The 17,095-nt window shown below is 40.2% G+C and overlaps 1 protein-coding gene across 4 annotated transcripts in view; it reads right to left on the bottom strand.

The window, feature by feature from the left end:
- Positions 1-17,095, bottom strand: part of rab11fip4b (RAB11 family interacting protein 4 (class II) b) — a 51,664-nt gene that overhangs the window by 14,938 nt on the left and 19,631 nt on the right. The window contains exons 1-2 of one of the 4 annotated variants that reach the window (XM_039613403.1): positions 15,906-15,923; positions 175-425 (exon numbers count right to left, since the gene is read on the bottom strand). In XM_039613403.1, coding sequence (XP_039469337.1) covers positions 175-392 — 218 coding nt within the window. In that variant the 5' untranslated portion in view covers positions 393-425; positions 15,906-15,923. Of the gene's footprint in view, positions 1-174; positions 426-7,650; positions 7,797-14,316; positions 14,778-15,905; positions 15,924-17,095 lie in introns of those variants that run through there. The other 3 variants (XM_031740440.2, XM_039613402.1, XM_031740449.2) reach the window with 3 other exon arrangements.

Genomic DNA, 17,095 nt, shown 5'->3' with positions numbered 1-17,095 from the left:
TAACAGATCCTACTTTACTTTGACTCTAGAAGTTATATTTCTCATGAGAATAAATGCGTTAAATAGAGCAACTGGCAGTGGCTGTCAGGATCTGAATGAACCTGAAGGTGAAGTGATCACGAATCAGTGAAGAAAACAGAAGGCGTAAGTTAAAAATGACCCAAGACTGCTTACTTCTCCCCGGGAAAAAAGAGATCTCCTAGTGTGTCTTCCTTGTCTCCCAGTCTGGTGAGCCCGTCTGAGGTTTCCGAACCCTGAGTGCTTTCCACAGCACTGTCTCTGTCTGATTCCCTCTCCTTGCCCTCGTCTGCCACCTCCTCCTCAGGCTCCTCCACCTCTTCTGGGAACAGCTGGCACTCACGGACGGGGTCAGGATAGGCCCGCGTGCACATGATGACCGGGCAAACCTGATCCTCCTCAGCACCCTGCAGAAGCCAGAAGGGGACAAGCATAGATTAGCATCAGTTTGAACAAGGCCACACTACAGAGACTGTTCATAGTGAGAAAACTAGTGAGTTGAAGTATATATGCACTTATTAGTAGTGAAAGACAAGATAAACATAATGTTTGCCCTGAATGATATCCCAAATGTCTTAAGTTTAAAACATCAAAGTATGATCTTTAGAGTTTGACCAGAGAATTTAAAGCATTTTTGGACCTAAACTGAAACCTCTCCAGGCCTCAGTGTCAGAGACTTTTGTGTTTTTAAGCTATCAGAAGTAGAAAATGCACGCATACACACCGGCATCATTTCCATGAGCTTATCCAATGTCAAAACATATATTTCTACATCCCCAAAACTGTCAGTGGAGTTAAAATCTGGACTTTGTTGTGGCCAAGCCATCTGTAAATACCATATTCAGGTATTCAGCTGACCTCAGTTTTTTTGGGGCCATAACATTAGACTTTAGAACCGAGCAATGCCAGCTCATAATCCTGCCCCTACAGGCTTGTAGGACAGGCACAAGGCATTATCTGCTTCTCGTCATACTCTAATGTGCCCATCACTCTGGAAAAGGGTAAATCTGGACTCATCCGCCCATGTGACCTTTTTCCATCACTCCAGAGTAGAATCTTAATGTCCCCTGACAAACTGAAGCCTTCTTCTGATTAATTTGACTGATAAGTGCTTTTCTTAAGGCTAAACAGCTGTTTATTCCCTTTGTACGTGTGAAAATGCTCACACTCAAACACAAACACAGTTGTGACTTTACTGCTGATATTTTCTGATTTAATTTCAGAAAATTTTCTCCAATTGCGATCATTAAAAAGATAAAATTGGACAGTTCTTAACCTATATTCATGCAGTTTCAGCAACATCTTTAAGCTGTTTTTTTTTTTACCTGATGCAGGCCAAAAACTTGACCCATCTAAACCACAGTAACATTTTTTCCATGACAATGTTCATGTCCAAGTCTTCTTACAATGAGAAACTACTCACTGCATCACTGAAGGTTAAATAACCTGTTTCCAGCCAAAACATATGAATCACTGCAGTGATTATCCAGTGGAGGGCTCTCACCTATTTGCTTAGTAGCCACAGTGCCTAAGGGGGCAAAACTGTAAAAGGACAATTTAACAGATGTACGGATGATGGAACTGAATGCTTTTAAGGGTCGTCTGACATTTCAGGACTTTTAAAGTTGTAACTCTCACGAATAAGATAAGATAAGATAAGATAACCTTTATTAGTCCCACACGTGGGAAATTTGTTTTGTCACAGCAGAATACCACCACTGTCACAGTTATTTTCACCTTCAGGCATAAAAAGGTCAAGCAATTTAACTAACTATATTATGGCAAATCATGGAAATATTTTTACTCCTTTACAGTGCAGAGTATAATAGTGTATATAGTTAATATACCATAAACCTGCAAGTAGGAAGAATCAAAAATGAGCAAATGCAGCCAAAGGCATTCAGTGTTTTGCAGTTGTTTACATCTGAATAATGTTTAAAATATTAGACAGTGGAGTTCGTGTTGAGTTCATTGTTTTTAGCAGGGCTGTTCAGTCATTTGATTTCCCACTTAGTAAATTCCTTCACTGTGGGAATCATCCAGTTCACACCAGGGGGGTCTGGAGGTCTACGGGGGTGAAAGGGTGATGGGCCAGAGGTCATGGATCTCACTCCTTCTTGTTTCACCCTCCAAAAATCTGGTCTAATGCAACAGAGAACAAAGCCTCATCTCAGCATGACCGAACAGCTGAAACATGGAGGGGCAGGATAAAGAATGAGGGGCAGGTGAAGACGTGGATAACGAGAAGCGAGAGCAGGGTAAGTAATATGTTATAGGGAGTCAGGGAAAAGTGGGTGGGAGAGTGAATAACGAGCTAACGAGGGAGGAGAAGGAATAATGCAATAATGCAACGAGAGACTGGAAAGGAGCTAGCAGTACAGTGTGTATGAGGATGAGATTAGTCAAAGAATGAGCCATGGGAATAAAAGAGATGCAAGACAGGAGGAGAGGCAACACAGCAGAGGATAGTCAGGTTAGTTTGTAACAACATAGCAAACAAAGGATTAAAGAATCTCTGCCCCTCTCTCGCTCTCAAAAACTCTATGTGCTTATTTGGATTTAAACCAGAAATAGTGAGGAGCTGCACTCAAAGTTTCCATAGAATATCTCTGTTGTTTCATTTGCACTGTGATTGTGATGCAGTGGTGACAACCGTCACGTCACAAAGCATTCTGCAGGTTCAAACAAAAGCCTTTCTGTGACGTGTTTCAATGATGCTTTGGCTTTCTCCCACAGTCTAAAGGCACCTATGTTATGTTAATGTATAAATTAGGCCTGTGATGGACTGTTGACCCTTACTGAATAACCGTTATGGATGGACGGACTGTGCAAGAGCAGCTTAACGGTTTTATTTTGATGGTCAGAGAGTTTAACAGCTGGAAAATAGTTTAAATTGCACTGCATATTGTATAACTTTCCTTTAAATGCTGGAAATAAATTCTATAACAGAAGATAAATGCTGTTTGTTCTTCAAAAGTCTTGTGAAAAGGAGAATGCTGTTATAAAGCATTAATAAACAAAGACTAATTATGCATGTAAGTCCACTGGAAAACAAAGTTTCAGATGATTATAAAATTATGAGGAAGCCATTTTGCATGTATGCTTATGGAGAAGTAAATAAAAAAAAGTAGCCTATCCATTTACTACACAAACTGAGGCACTGCATCGTTACAAAGAGCCAACATGGGGTGTGAGTCACAGAGAATAAAACAAAGGATAAAGGTCTCTTTAGCATTCCTTCCCTGCAGCAGAGAAAGAAACACAGTGTGCGGCAAGGAAGCAGGCAGCCCCACTCTCGCTACTCTGTTCTGCAACAATTCAGAAAACCGAACAAGCTAACACAGTGGGCGACGTGACACCTGTTGTGAAGAGACAAGAGAAGGTTTTTCAAATGCTCCTCAGCAGAGGCTGGAAATGTCAGAAATCACGCCCATGCAAAGAATATACCATCAACATTACAGCGTTATACTGACATTAACTGGAAAGCTTTACTTCACTCAGAAAACCATGCATTGTTGTGGTAATGGACTTTGTCCAAAGTAAACTTTTTGACACGCTGCCTTTTTTGTGTCATTTACATTCATTTTGGTAACGAAATGTGAGACAGTACGGGTTATATGCTGAATACAATCCTAAAGATAAGACCAGAGGAAATGAAAGTAACTTGGAGACATACAAGCTGCCAAAACAAAGAGAAACCACATGACTTGCCCTTTTAATGAGGTAATATGGTGCATGAGGACGGCATATAACCGACACCAGATCTCCGTACAGACATGTACAAAAATAATTTCACTTCATCGCCACAGTTGTGGATAAATTTGGGAGATTTAACTGTAACTGAGTTTCCTCAACAGATTAATGTGCAGAAAGGTCCAATCAGAACAGTCAAATTAAATATGAAATAATGAAACATTGGTGTGCGGGAGGGAAACGTAAACTTGCCAAGAGATCTTCTTTCGGGGGTCACCACCACAGTGGATCATCTGACTTCATGTCCTCCTTCACCACAGCCATGAAACTCATCTGCGATCTTCCACCTTTCCCCATGTCTGGCACCTCCATACTCAACATGTCCCCACCATCTCAGCCTCGCCTCTCTAACCATGTCTCCAACCTGCTCAACCTAAGCTCTCCGTCTGATGTACTCAATCATTTTAGATAAACAGCTGTTGCTGGCTCAGCACTACTACTAAAGAGTGTTTTCATAATATTCATAATGAAATTAATTTGGTGCCAACGCATCCTCGGCATTCACTTCATTCAGGAAGATCACGTGGTATCATTTAGGCAGCAAACTCTTCTAACAGCACTCGTTTGAGGCAAAGACGTTGCTGGACAGTTACATCCTACAGTGTTTGTTTCTTCAACCAGAAACACTTTGTACTCTACAAGTCAATTTGAGCTACCCTGATGAGACTGCTAAAAAAGTGATGATTAAGGGAGGAGCTTTGCCTGTGAGTGCATGTTTGTATGCGTTTACTGAACGCTTCTGTTTATACCCGCCTGCTCCAGAACAGCCAGGGGGCTTCAACTGCCAAAACATGAGCCTACCGAGCATTTTGAGTTGCTCGATTCCCTGAAGCAAAGAAAAAAAAAAAAACCCACAGCTGGCCTGCCAAACAGCATCTGAACTGCCACTGGCTTTGAACTGACGAACTGAGGATGCCAAGATCTGCTGTACTTTTAACTGTAGCTGTTCGATCTGAAGGCTCGCATGCCTTCACATCTCATTTGGCACATTTGGCCAAAAGAGGATTTTTTAAAATCCAGATATTAAATGTTTTGACCAAATCAGTCATATTATTGATAAATGATCAATTCCTCCCCAAAAAATGAACATTAAAAACAATTTAAACAATGTTGTACGCATCCAGCTTCTGCTGTAATACTGCACAGCACGAACGTTGTTATACACAGATCTCAATATTTAAATCAAATAGGAAAAATATTTTCTGATCTCTTCGTGAGCCTGTTGCTGCAGGGTCTGACCCAGTTAAAATACAGACGTCCTATCGTTCCTTTCCTGCTCTTCTCCCAAGTGAGGCCAACATCAGCAGCAGAGCAAGATGGAGAGATGAAGGCGAGAGAACAAGCAGTACCTTCCTGCAAGGCCTTTTGTTAGTTGAGGTTTCTGTTCACTGCAGACTAAGTGTATTTGTTTGCAAGCTAAAAATAGTTTCATGTGTGTTACAGTATTTGTGTGTATGCTCATCATCCAGCCATCCCTTAGTAAAACCATGTCTAGTAACCATGCAGGGTTTGAAAATAAACTACCCAACTACAAATCACTGTAGATGTGTTAACATGAAGCCGATTGATTGTCATTTATTTATAACAAGTAGTGTTTTTAAGCATGCCATTAAATGCTACTAAACATTTTGAAATACAGACAGAATTCTGCAGAATCAGTTATGTATAAGAAAAAGAGAATGCACTGATATCAGATATTATTTATATGCACTGCAACAATCTAAGCAGCGAGGAGTAAAGAGATAAGAAGACAGAAAATGAACAGCAGAGAGAAAGCAACCAAATGTAAATTAAACCTACTAGAATAAGCACTGCTATTCCTTTCAAAACTTTTGAAAATTTTTAAAATAAGCAAATAATAATTTTACAATCATAAACTTTCAGCTGAGCTTGGCAGTGACATTAGTTTTTCAGCTGAGACTGCATGACATAATGCCAGTGCGCAACCCTGAAACTCACAACACTGAGTCATGTGCTTTTCGTGCTAGAGTTGTTGAGCAACATTTCGGAAGATTAAGCAATAAAAAAAAACAGTGACATACAAATGATATTACTGCACAGCCATTACCCTTGTAATACCAAGTATTAGTTACCAGGGAGGCAAACAGTATACAGTAATTTCTCATTACAAAATGAGGGTGTGTAACAGAGATTATAAGAAAGGAGAGAAACATCCAGATGTGTTCTTGTTATACAATTACACAAAGTGTTGCTACCAATATTCACACCCAGCATTTTGCCAGTGTTGTGACCTGAAGTCAAAAGACCCACCCACATACAAGATGCAAAAGCAACTCAATCAAGTAAAATGGGAATAAAGGCAATAAAACAACATAAAAACAGACTGAGTGCAGCACAAAAAGATCAACTCTATTAATTATAACTATAGTAAATCATCATGATTAAAGTACACAATCAAACGGTCTTAAAAAAACATAAACCCAGTCCTAGAGAGGCTTCAGAAGAGATATGCGAGCTGGCAAAAGAGCTGAGTAAAAGTTTACATTTACCTTCGAAAATCTCAACACGCCGGGCAGTGAATCAATGATTTGGTTTCAGTTATGGAGAAAACAATGTACTCACAGCTCTAAGTCTTGGATCCCAGTACAAACGGAAGCTTTATGATCAAAAGAGCTCAGGTTTGTTAACCAAACATTTAACCTATGAACTCGAAATGATTTTAAAGACGGTACAGGAGAGATTGGTATCTCGTTTGCATAAAGAACATAGGGATATCTGACCATTCTTGATTTTACAGAATCTGGGTGTTGTCCTAGAAAAGAAGGAAGGAGGAATCCAGTGGTGGTAAACCTATCTTGGGGTATACTACAAGTGCTGTATTTGCTTTGCCTGGGCAGCAAAGCCTAGCAGAAGAAAGATGCCTGCTGTAGCTGAAGAGGACCCCAGAGTGTTGTTATGTTGGACCCTGAGGCAACAGCAGAACAAGCAGGCAGATCATGAGCAGAGGTGCGGCTCTCTGAGGAGGTATCGACTAAATTAATCGGCGCTTTGTGCTGTTAGCAAGTTTTTGCAAAAATCCAGACTGCTTAGTGACCACTCAGTCCAGGTACCTTATTATGGGTTATGAGCTGAGGGAACATTATAGACAAATTGATGACTCCCACAGACTCTCTACATCTTTTTAACGTCAGCGAAGAATCGTCAGCGTCAGTGAAGGCGGACGATACAGTACCCTTCTTTTCAGAATTTGTGTATATTATCCCACAGGCTAGTAACATTTCTCTAAACCTTAGGAAGAGCTGTGGCAATGCAACTTTTTCCATTTCAGTTGCTTTCAAGGATGGTTTAACAGATTGCACAATTGAGACAGTTTCTCTATAGCAATTTCAGGACTATTTTGCCAGTAATATTAAAAGAAAAGAGTGGTTACATTTTAAACAAACTGTGTAGTGCATTCGCACTTTGCCTTAGGCAACAATATTCTCCAAAATCAAGCGTGTCCACTCTGCAGCTGTGCACTCTCATTAGGGATGGGTATTGATAAGATTTTAACGATTCCGATTCCATTTTCGATTCTGTTTAACGATTCGATTCTTTATCGATTCTCTTATCGATTCTTATTTTTAAAAAGGAGAACACTAAGGTCGATTAGCTTAGAATTTTGTTTTATATCTTCTCTTTGAACAAGATAGAAATTTAGGAGTAACATGGCCTTATAAACCCAACAGTGAGATCTTAAGAGATCCAGCCTATGGCTCTTCAATGGGTGTCACAGGGTCCCCGGGAAAATTGTAAATGTAAAATAATAAAATAAATATTCTTCTGTAGCAATAACAAAGTATAACATAAATTATTCTGTAGCAATTACACAAGAATATCCAGTAATGTCCCTGCCTACAATTAAACACATTCACTTACCATGTGCTGTGACAAATGGCTGCAAGGCTTTTACCACAAACTTAGTCACTGCTCGGTGACATTCGGGCCTGAAAAGAGACGCTACCGGTGGACAGCAGCAACAACTGCCAGCGAGCGCCAGCCAGACTCTGTCTCATCATGGTCACCTAAATGCACAGTAATGGCAGGTTTTGTAATAAAGCAGATCTCGCTAACATAATATGCACTGTTAGTTGATTATTTACCTGCCGCATTAACGGGAGAGGACGTGCAAACCGCTGCTGCTGGGTTGAGATTCACGAGTCCGGAGCGGAATTAAAAACACGACATTCATTTAAGTTCATCGCGTGTTTTGTGAGCAAATGCTTTTGCATATTCGTAGTGTTTCCTCCCTTAAATGAAATATCTACTTTGCAAGTATTGCAAGTTGCCCTGTTGTCATCCGTTCTGATAAAGTATAAACAAACTTTTAAGCGTTTGAGCCGCTTAGGCGCCGTGTTTCCTGCCAGGTACGCTCCGACGCTCCGCAACGTGGTGACGTCATTCGGGGCGACTGGAATCGATAAGGGAATCGTTTGCAAAAATGGCAAACGATTCCAAGGAATTGAAACAGTGGGAACCGGTTCTCAACAAGAACCGGTTTTCGATACCCATCCCTAACTCTCATACACATCTTCTAAAAACATAAAAGTTTGCTGTAAGCACACTGAATGAAAATTAGTCTTTTTCACATGGCTACAATACATGGCTACAATACATCCTTGTGTATAATAAAAGCTGACAATGCACATATGCAAAACAATCACACAAATAGTGACAACAACTTCAGTCTCTCAGTCAGCAGAGACACAGAGGATTTATCCGGTTGGAAAACAACTACAACATTATTATGACCACAATTAAAGAGTTTCACATCTTCTCGCGCCAATTTAGTCTACACTGAGTGCTGAAGGTCGATACCATTTTAGTGCTGAACAAATCATTAATCTGCCCTTCTGGTAAAGAGGAGAATTATGTGGACGGCCATGCATTTCAAGGCTTAAGTGATGTTAATGTAAAAAGAGGGCGGCGACTGGTTTAAACACAAGTCTTGATTCAAGCCGACTGCTTTACATATTTTAATCATTGGAAGTTTAATGTTATTCAGGAGACATTGCAGTTTGTAATGACTTTAGGAGAGTAGGATCTTTTTCTGGGTACCACCCTTTAAGAGCATTTAAAGAACATATTTGTGGGATGTCATATGAGCAAAGCCAGATTAAAGGAATTATGCGTCTCAATAAGGCTTTAAAAAGGTGTTGTTCCAGCTGCAGGTTTGTGGAATAACTAGTTAGACAGTAACCACCTTTTTGTTGTCTTATTGAGCAAAACAAGTGTCGTGCAATAGATAGAGAAGGCTTAACAAAGATGGAGTGCTACGCCACTTTGAAGAGGGTTTGGATGAGCAGACGCACGAACTGCCGTCGAGCGGATCGATCCAAACCGATGAAGCTTTGATTTAGAGTGAGTCAGCAGTAAAAGGACCGGAGGATAAGTAGAAGAGTGAGAGGCAGAATGAAAGGGGGAAAGATGGAAGAGAAAATGCAAAGTGGGATTGAAGGAGAAGAGCAGGACGGGAAATCCAGACTGAGAGCTGCAGTGTCTCCCTGCTTGTGTTTGTCAGACTGAGCCACAGAGATAAGAGGCGTTTCTCTGCAGAGGCTTTTTCCCCCCGTTTCTCGCTCTTTGTTCATTTTACTCTCTATTCTCCAAACGTCTATTTGCTCCTCGTTTGTTAGCTCCACAAAAATATTCACCTAAAACCTGAAAAGTTAAGCTTCCGCTTTGATATGCAGCATTTTGACTCTGTTGCCGTCTGGTGCTTTGATTACCTTGAGCCTCTGATCCTGTCAGAGAAGAAGCTCTGGTACAGATGGAGTGCAAAAGAGGCTTTATAAGAACTTAAAAGGCTACATTTACAAATAACTAAAGAAAGAAAGGGTGAAATAACTTATTAGCAACTAATAAAATTGTCTTTTTTGTCTTTTTTTAAACTCTGATGATCATCTTTGTAGCCTCTTTTTTTTGGACACAAAATTATCACTAGGTTAATCTATATTCCTTGAGTTGATGAGAGACCGTTGTAGCCACACCCACATGTATTCCTTAAACATCCGCTTGTTGTGTTTAATGTGCATGTTTCTGCCTGTGTAACTGTCTTACTCAGATTCAACAGTAAGCATTATTCTTCCTGAATCATATCTGACTCATGTTTAAACTCCATTTGTTTAGGTCAACGCTGTTGAAATCCTGTGTGAATTAAACACACAAATACACACACGTCTAACTGAAATGCTGAAACATGAGGAAACCATGAGACTCTTTACAGCCTCACTGTCTTCTTGCTCATTCATCATTCAGCCATAACCATGAGAGAAACATGGGGGGGGGGGGACATTTGTTTCAGGTAGCTACTTGAGTTACCAGAAATGCCACACTGGACAAAGGACACTGTAGGGAGGGACTGCAGACACACTCTGGAGACTCTGTGGAGGTACGTTCAGTGAAACGCGAACGCCCCTAGAGTTAAAACACTGTGCACGTGTCAGTATTTGCTGCTGTATTTCTTAATTGACTAAATGAAGATGAAATCAGATTCAGTTTAGACGGTTCAAGGTAGCGGTTAATAAAAGATGCTCCATACACATGTTTGGGCATGTGTATGGAGCAGGCCCATTAAACAGGGAGAACCTGAAATACATCCCATGATTAACGTGCCAGAGTTCATTGTGTTCATAAATTTGAGAACCGCGTGTCTGTAAAGTGACAAACAGTCAGGACAAGCAGCTTGTAAAAACAATTGCTATATGATTCTGATTAGAGTTAGTTATATTTGTCATTAGCTTTAATTTTGATCTTTGATTCAGTTGAGTTTGAAGTATTTTAGAGCGACTTGGTTTATCTCAGTGTATTTATTTATTTGGTTGAAAATGTTTAGTTTTGGTTTAGTTTTTGTTGAAGATGCACTGATCTGATATTTGGATTAAATATTGCTTTGACTTGAAAGACTGAATGTCATGAAGGAAGCTAAAAGCAAGGGAGGAGCAGTTTGGTGGGGTTTCAAGTGACTCAACGATTTTATTTTTATGTTGGCAGATGCTCTCATTTTAACTTAAAGCTTCTTCAGTCAGTTGATTCAACATGACTGAAAAGTTTTTTTTACTGTAGCCATGTAACACAGTCTTTATTCTACATATAGTAGGGTTGTCAAACATAAGGCCCAGGGGCCAGATTAAACCCGGCAAAGTCTCCAATCTGGTCCACTGAATGGCTTTAAAAATGTGAAAGAGGGCATAGATAGTGAACTTTAATGTATTTTCATAAGTTTTACAACTTTTAAAAGACCTCCCCCATTGCCATTCACACTGCAATAAAACTATAGATAAACAATAAAAATTTAAACACAGAAAAGTTTCTGCTTTTTCACTATTTTCTACAGAAAACAGCATATAAACGCTTAAGCAAATGTAATTAATGTTATACCTCGTAGTAACATCAGTAGGCTATTCGGCAACCATCCTAACATTTGACTCGGTGTCAACTCAGCAAAATACAACGTCAACAATTTAAATAAACATCTGCCATTACCATGTCAACAATTTCAAAATTAATAAACGAGTTTATGTTTAAATACACGGGATGATCACTTGGTTTCGGTATTTAACTGGGTATCAAAAATCGTGCAGTTTTATCGGTATTGGTGCAAGCTACTACTTTCCTGGTATCCTGACATCCCTTCTACATTTTATCATCAGGCTGGGTTTTTTTGGACATGAAGACCTTTCTGTGCATGTTGGTTACCTACAGTACTTGGTACAGGCAGCGCCTCAAAGCCAAAGCTCTAAACTAGAAAAAAGCTGCTTTGGTTTATCTTCAGTTTCTGTATTAGTTTAATGTGTTTTCTATTATTAATATAATGTGGGGGTTTGGCATCAGGGTCAAGTTCAGATAGATAAGGTATGATAATACAAACACTACTTCAGCTCATGTACACATCCTCATTTCAACATGCACCAAAGCCTCCTGAAGCTTGCAGAGTTGATAAATTTCACTACACTGAAAAAAAATTAAATTAAGTTAATAAAATTAGCTTAATTTTAGTTAAATGTTGCTTCTGACTGCTGCTGGTGACATGGATATTTACCAATAAAGCATGTGTGTTGGTTTTCAAACACTTCATAATGATAAATAATAATAAAAATACATCTTATATAACAATGACAATGGTATAAAAAGCAGGCCCAATGTGAGCGATGGTTAAAGCCCAGTGACCGTCTGTTTCATCTTGAAAAATGAAACTGTTAAAATGAAAATAGTTGGATAAGCATCTGTCACAAAAATTTAAGTGCAAGCCAAAATATATGTCACGAGGAAGTGCAATTATGAGAAGCTGTCACACAAAGTGGATAGGTATGTGTATTAGCTCATTTGCCCCTTGGTCTCATATGTGCTGCTGCCCAACAAAACAAAGAAGCTGTCATTACCCGGCAGAAGTCATATCAAAATCATGCTTGGTTTCCTGAGAACGCGCAAGTACTGCAGTCAATGACTGCAAGGGCTGCGGCACCTTCAAATGACTGCTTTATCAGTCTAAAACCCAAAGATACAAAACAGGAAAAAAGGAGAAAATAATTACTCTCATATTTTTATCCATTATAGACTTAAATAATTAATATACCATCAAATCTGATGACCGTCTCATCTTTTTGTCCTCAGCGTTGCAATCCACTGATTCATGTTTCCCTTGAATTATCAACATCACTGGCAAAAAGAGAAGTTAGTTATCTTTCCAGAAAAGAGGAAACACTGACTCATTTGGAGTTTCACAAGCACTTAACAGTCGCTGTCCAATTTACTGTTCAGGTTCGTTATTTCACAGCTTGAGAGTGTTGTGTCTAGAGTGTTTTATGAGTCATCAAACTCGCGTCCAAAGAAAAGAGGGGGGGAAAAGGACACCGTCCTTCTTCAACATAGTGCATTGTCTTTCTCTTAACGGACAGCTCGTGAGCCCACTTGCTGCCAGCTATTGAACGGAGGCATTTCAGCGTGCTGTTTGGCAGACACTCAGCAGGTGGTCTAGCCCCTGTCTGCCATAGGCGGTTGCATTAAAAAAGTATTATCTGTTCTTAAAAAGTAACTTTAAAACACTTATAACTGGTAAATGGTGAGAACCGGGAGAGCTTCTGCAGCATTCGATTAATATTTATTTTTAAACCTAGAGTACATGATCTCAGTGACTAAGAAGCTACAGTATGAATGGTCCTGTGTTTAGATAATTGCTCGTTTTGTCTATCGACTGTTGTGTCTTTTCTCTCTATAGCACTGTGTTAGAAAGCCTGGAAGAAATTGTTTAAGAGGAGTGACTGTGACTCCTGGAGATTAGCTTTCATTCACCGAGTACAGCTCAGAACTGCATGTTAATCTAGTTATTCTAGTCCCTGAGAAATACAGGTGCACTGGTACAAATACTTGGCTATGGGGCAGTTTTGGTGCAGGAAACAAACATCAAATGACTGTAAAAAGCAAATCTGTTAAAGTGTTTGCCCATAAACACATTTGTCTTTTTAGTAAGAAGATCTTCGGAGAATGTTTTAGTTGTTTTTGGTCCGGGGGAATCGACAGCAACTTTCCTGCTCAACTAAGAGAGGGCAAATCTCATTATGCAACGTCCAGTCACAGAGCAGCAGGTGTATTCAAAGTGACTACAGAGTCTGACGTCATGACATGTTGCCACTGACAATAGAAATGAAACTCCCCTTGCCTTTCTATTTTTGGAGAGTTGAATAAATATGCTCAAAAGTACCACCAACAAGAACTTGTGCAAAAAAAATATCAGGAAGGATTCTCCATGTATTTTAAGTGTGGGTGCTTAAATTAATCATAGCATTTGCAAACAATTTAAATTTATAAAAAGAGAAGTTTGAATATAGTGTGTAGTGGTCATGTGACAGGAAATCTGTAGTTTTGTGGGATGTTATTAATGAACTTTGGCTCATATCAGCTGAATTTTTAAGTATGAAATGCCACAAAATGATGATGATGATTATTAGACACATTTATTTGACATTTATAAACACAACTGTAGAAAATAACTTTGTCACATTTATCTGCTGTTCTTTCTGTTTCTTTCTTTTTTAAATAAACTACACCTGGACATTCACTTCACATGTCTTTTGATCCCTCTCTCTGTCATTCTCCGTGTCTCCTTCCAGCTACCCTAGTTTCCAATTAATCCCATTACCCTCAGGGAGAGATGCTGGGATGCAAAGGAAGCAGAGAGAATATGACAGGAGGAGGGGGGGCACAGGAAAGCAGAGAGAGGAAAAAGAAGAGAGGAGACAGGAGTGTGCAGGCATGACACCAACAGCTGAGCAACACAGACAGGCAAGCTGTGAGGCAGGGTCAACTACGTGCAACACTCACATTCAAACACACAAACCGGGGGACAATGGACCGCCGCTGAAGCATCACCCCCCCTTAACTCCCCTTTAACTCAGCTGTCTTTCCCCCAACGCGTAAACTGCTTTTCTTTCACTAAACCCCAGCTTCTCCCTGCGGACCTCTTTCTGTGTTTTGTTCTCATTCTGTCAAGTCATCTTTTATCACCCTCACATTTCAGCAGGCTTGCTGCACTCTCTGGTCTCTTACCCCGTTAACTAGTGCGGGGAGTCCATGATCGGCAGTCTCCCTCTTTCCACCAGCCAAACCGTCATCCACCGAAGTCATCCAGCCGCCCTGTTTACCAGGGCTAAGTCCGTTGTCTTGGCTTTCACGCGCACAGGTGTTCCCTTCAAAGGCAAGTGTGAGGGGTGGAGGGGGGGAGGCGGAAACGACGGAATAGTCCAAAGGGTGAGTCCCCGGTAGTGGTATAGTCCACGGAGAGGCAGAGGAGCGAGGCAGCCTGTGTCTTTCTCTTTAAAAACACTGCACTGGCTTTTCCCGCACCAGCACAGACTCTCTCGCTCTCTCTCTTTCTGACAAACGCGTGCACGCGCAAACACACACACACACTCTCTGCACCTCACACACTTTCTCTCGCTCACTTGTTCGCCGGCTGACTCGCATTCACACAGCGAGAGCTCGGATCGGGCAACAGTTGTTGAATTCATGGCCCCTCCTCCTTCTCCTCCTCGCTCCCTCCTCCTTGCAGGTTGTCGCTTAGCAACTGGCTGCTGTGGGCGGGGCTTGTGAGAGTTCTCACATTGCTGCACACTCGGCTCTCGGCTGCCGCCCACTCAGGCTATATTTGCATATGAAGCCCGGCCTGCCTAAAAGTCGGACTCCCGGTGAAGAAGAGGCCAGTGCATGTGTGGGCTGTGAAGAGGTGGAGGAAGGTGACGGTTGTCACTAAAACTGAAACAGTTTGCATTCGGTGATGCAGCAGGTTGCATGAGATAGGTCAAAAATACAAGATGTGCTGGTTAGTCATAGCGGAAAAGAAGATCAAATAGAAGACAGGAAGCACGAGTGAGAGGGAGAGAGGGGATAGAAAAGAAGCTGGAGGCACTGGTTGTTCATTTCACTTAATGAGGTCAGGAAATATCTTGGCTCTAATGTGTTTTTCGAGCAGAGGAGCAGACAGCAGATACAATAAAGTGATTATATGATAGAAAATTAATTTTTAAGAAAAAAAAAATACCTCATTGAGTTACTCAGTTCTATGTTGTTAAACAGAATGGGTTTGGGGGCTGGCTTGCCTACAATAACAGCCATTGTAGGCAACATACCTCATATGGCTTGGGCTTCAGAAAAATCAGTGTAGGCGACTGACATGTTTGCATTTCATTTATGGGATGAGAAGAAATAAAGCTTTGAGACACAGAAAATCCTCTCAAAAATGCATTCTGAGAAAAGATGCTTTTCTTGGTGCCTGCAAAGTTTACATTTCACAGCTACGACGAGTTGAAGATCAGTGAAAATGTATCTTCACGTTCATAAGGTGCTTACTTGCTTGCATTCTTAGGTAAAACCTGGTTAAATAACTTAAATATGCTATAATTCAATGGTATAACTCGGTGCTCTAAAAAACAAACTATTTTTACTTTAACATCTGACAAAACAACTTTTTTTTCCAGTCGTGCCATTTCCTCTGCACTCTTATGTAACTTCCAAAAATTCTATACATGTCGGAAAAATGGCCTGTGAGTGGGCTCTCTATAACGTGAAGCATTATTAGCTTAGCTCCACAGAATATCTGAATCATTCTCACAACTTCCACTCCATGCTTTACTCCTTACTTGTATTGTGAGTCGGCCACTGCCTCAGAGTCTATATAAGAGACAGAAATACAGAAACAAACTGTGATTTGGTGTGTTGTTTACTTTTGGTTACTTATTTCTTAATAGTTAAGCAATTCTACATTAAAACTCAACTCAATAGTCTGCTCTGTAGAAAAAAAAAAAACATATAGTAGAGTTTTTATTATTAGGCTACATGACTGTGACTTCAAACAGCTTTACACTTATCTGAACTTGGCTGTGCACTAATTGCGTTTGCATTCCAAAGTGTCAGTCAGCAGGTTGTAACTACAGGGTTTTTCCTGCACAGAAGAATTTGCAGTGTCCCCAAGAGGTCTTATGCTAACGTAAGATTAAAGGAAACTTACCAGCACTGCAATGAACTTAGCTCAGATTGCAGAATATTTAACAAATGATGAGAAAAAGCATATATTTCTGACTGTAGGATAACAAAGTTCAGAGCCTTTATTGTATATGGGCTGATCTAGCCGGTTCTCATTCCCAGGGAATCAAATACTGCTGTTTTGTCAAAGCTTCTGGTGTCTCAAAGATAAAATCAAGGTACCCTTAGGTGTCGTTTCTGTGACGCACAGAGACATGGCTATCATATGCAGTCCACTTTTAAATGCAGTGGCTAAGTGTCATTTTAACACTTTACTTGGTTAGGTTTATTTTAAACCTAACCAAGTAACAAGCTGATCATTTTTTGCTCTCTTAAAACAGATTTTTATCTCTAGGTGTCCAATATAGCCATAACCAGCATGTGAAGGCACCACTGGCCAAATCTGTGAGATGTCAGAGGCAACTGACAGAACAGTAGTTTTTGACAGCCTGGGATAAGAATGTGTTGAGTGTCTGTTGGTGTAAGTCATAGTGCTATTCTGAGCCAGGAAAAACCCTGAACTACCAGTTTATCTGTCTACATTTTCAAAAAAAAAAAAAAAAAAAAAAAAAAAAAGAAAAAGAAAGATGAGATGAGCTGGTTTTTATTATTATGATGCTTCATTTAGCCCAAATCAACAACTACCATTATTATTCTCTTAATATTGTCACATGAGAACCTCCCTGCCTGGCTACCTAAATTATAACCAGCTAGTTCTCCATGCAGTCTAAACATAAATCATACTCTACTGCCACCTATAACAAAAAGAAAAATCCCTGCTGATTCTACTTCAGAAGGATGGCAACTC

This window comes from Oreochromis aureus, linkage group 6 (genome assembly GCF_013358895.1).
Source record: "Oreochromis aureus strain Israel breed Guangdong linkage group 6, ZZ_aureus, whole genome shotgun sequence".
Lineage (NCBI taxonomy): Eukaryota > Metazoa > Chordata > Actinopteri > Cichliformes > Cichlidae > Oreochromis > Oreochromis aureus.
This window is presented reverse-complemented; position numbering and strand designations above follow the sequence as displayed.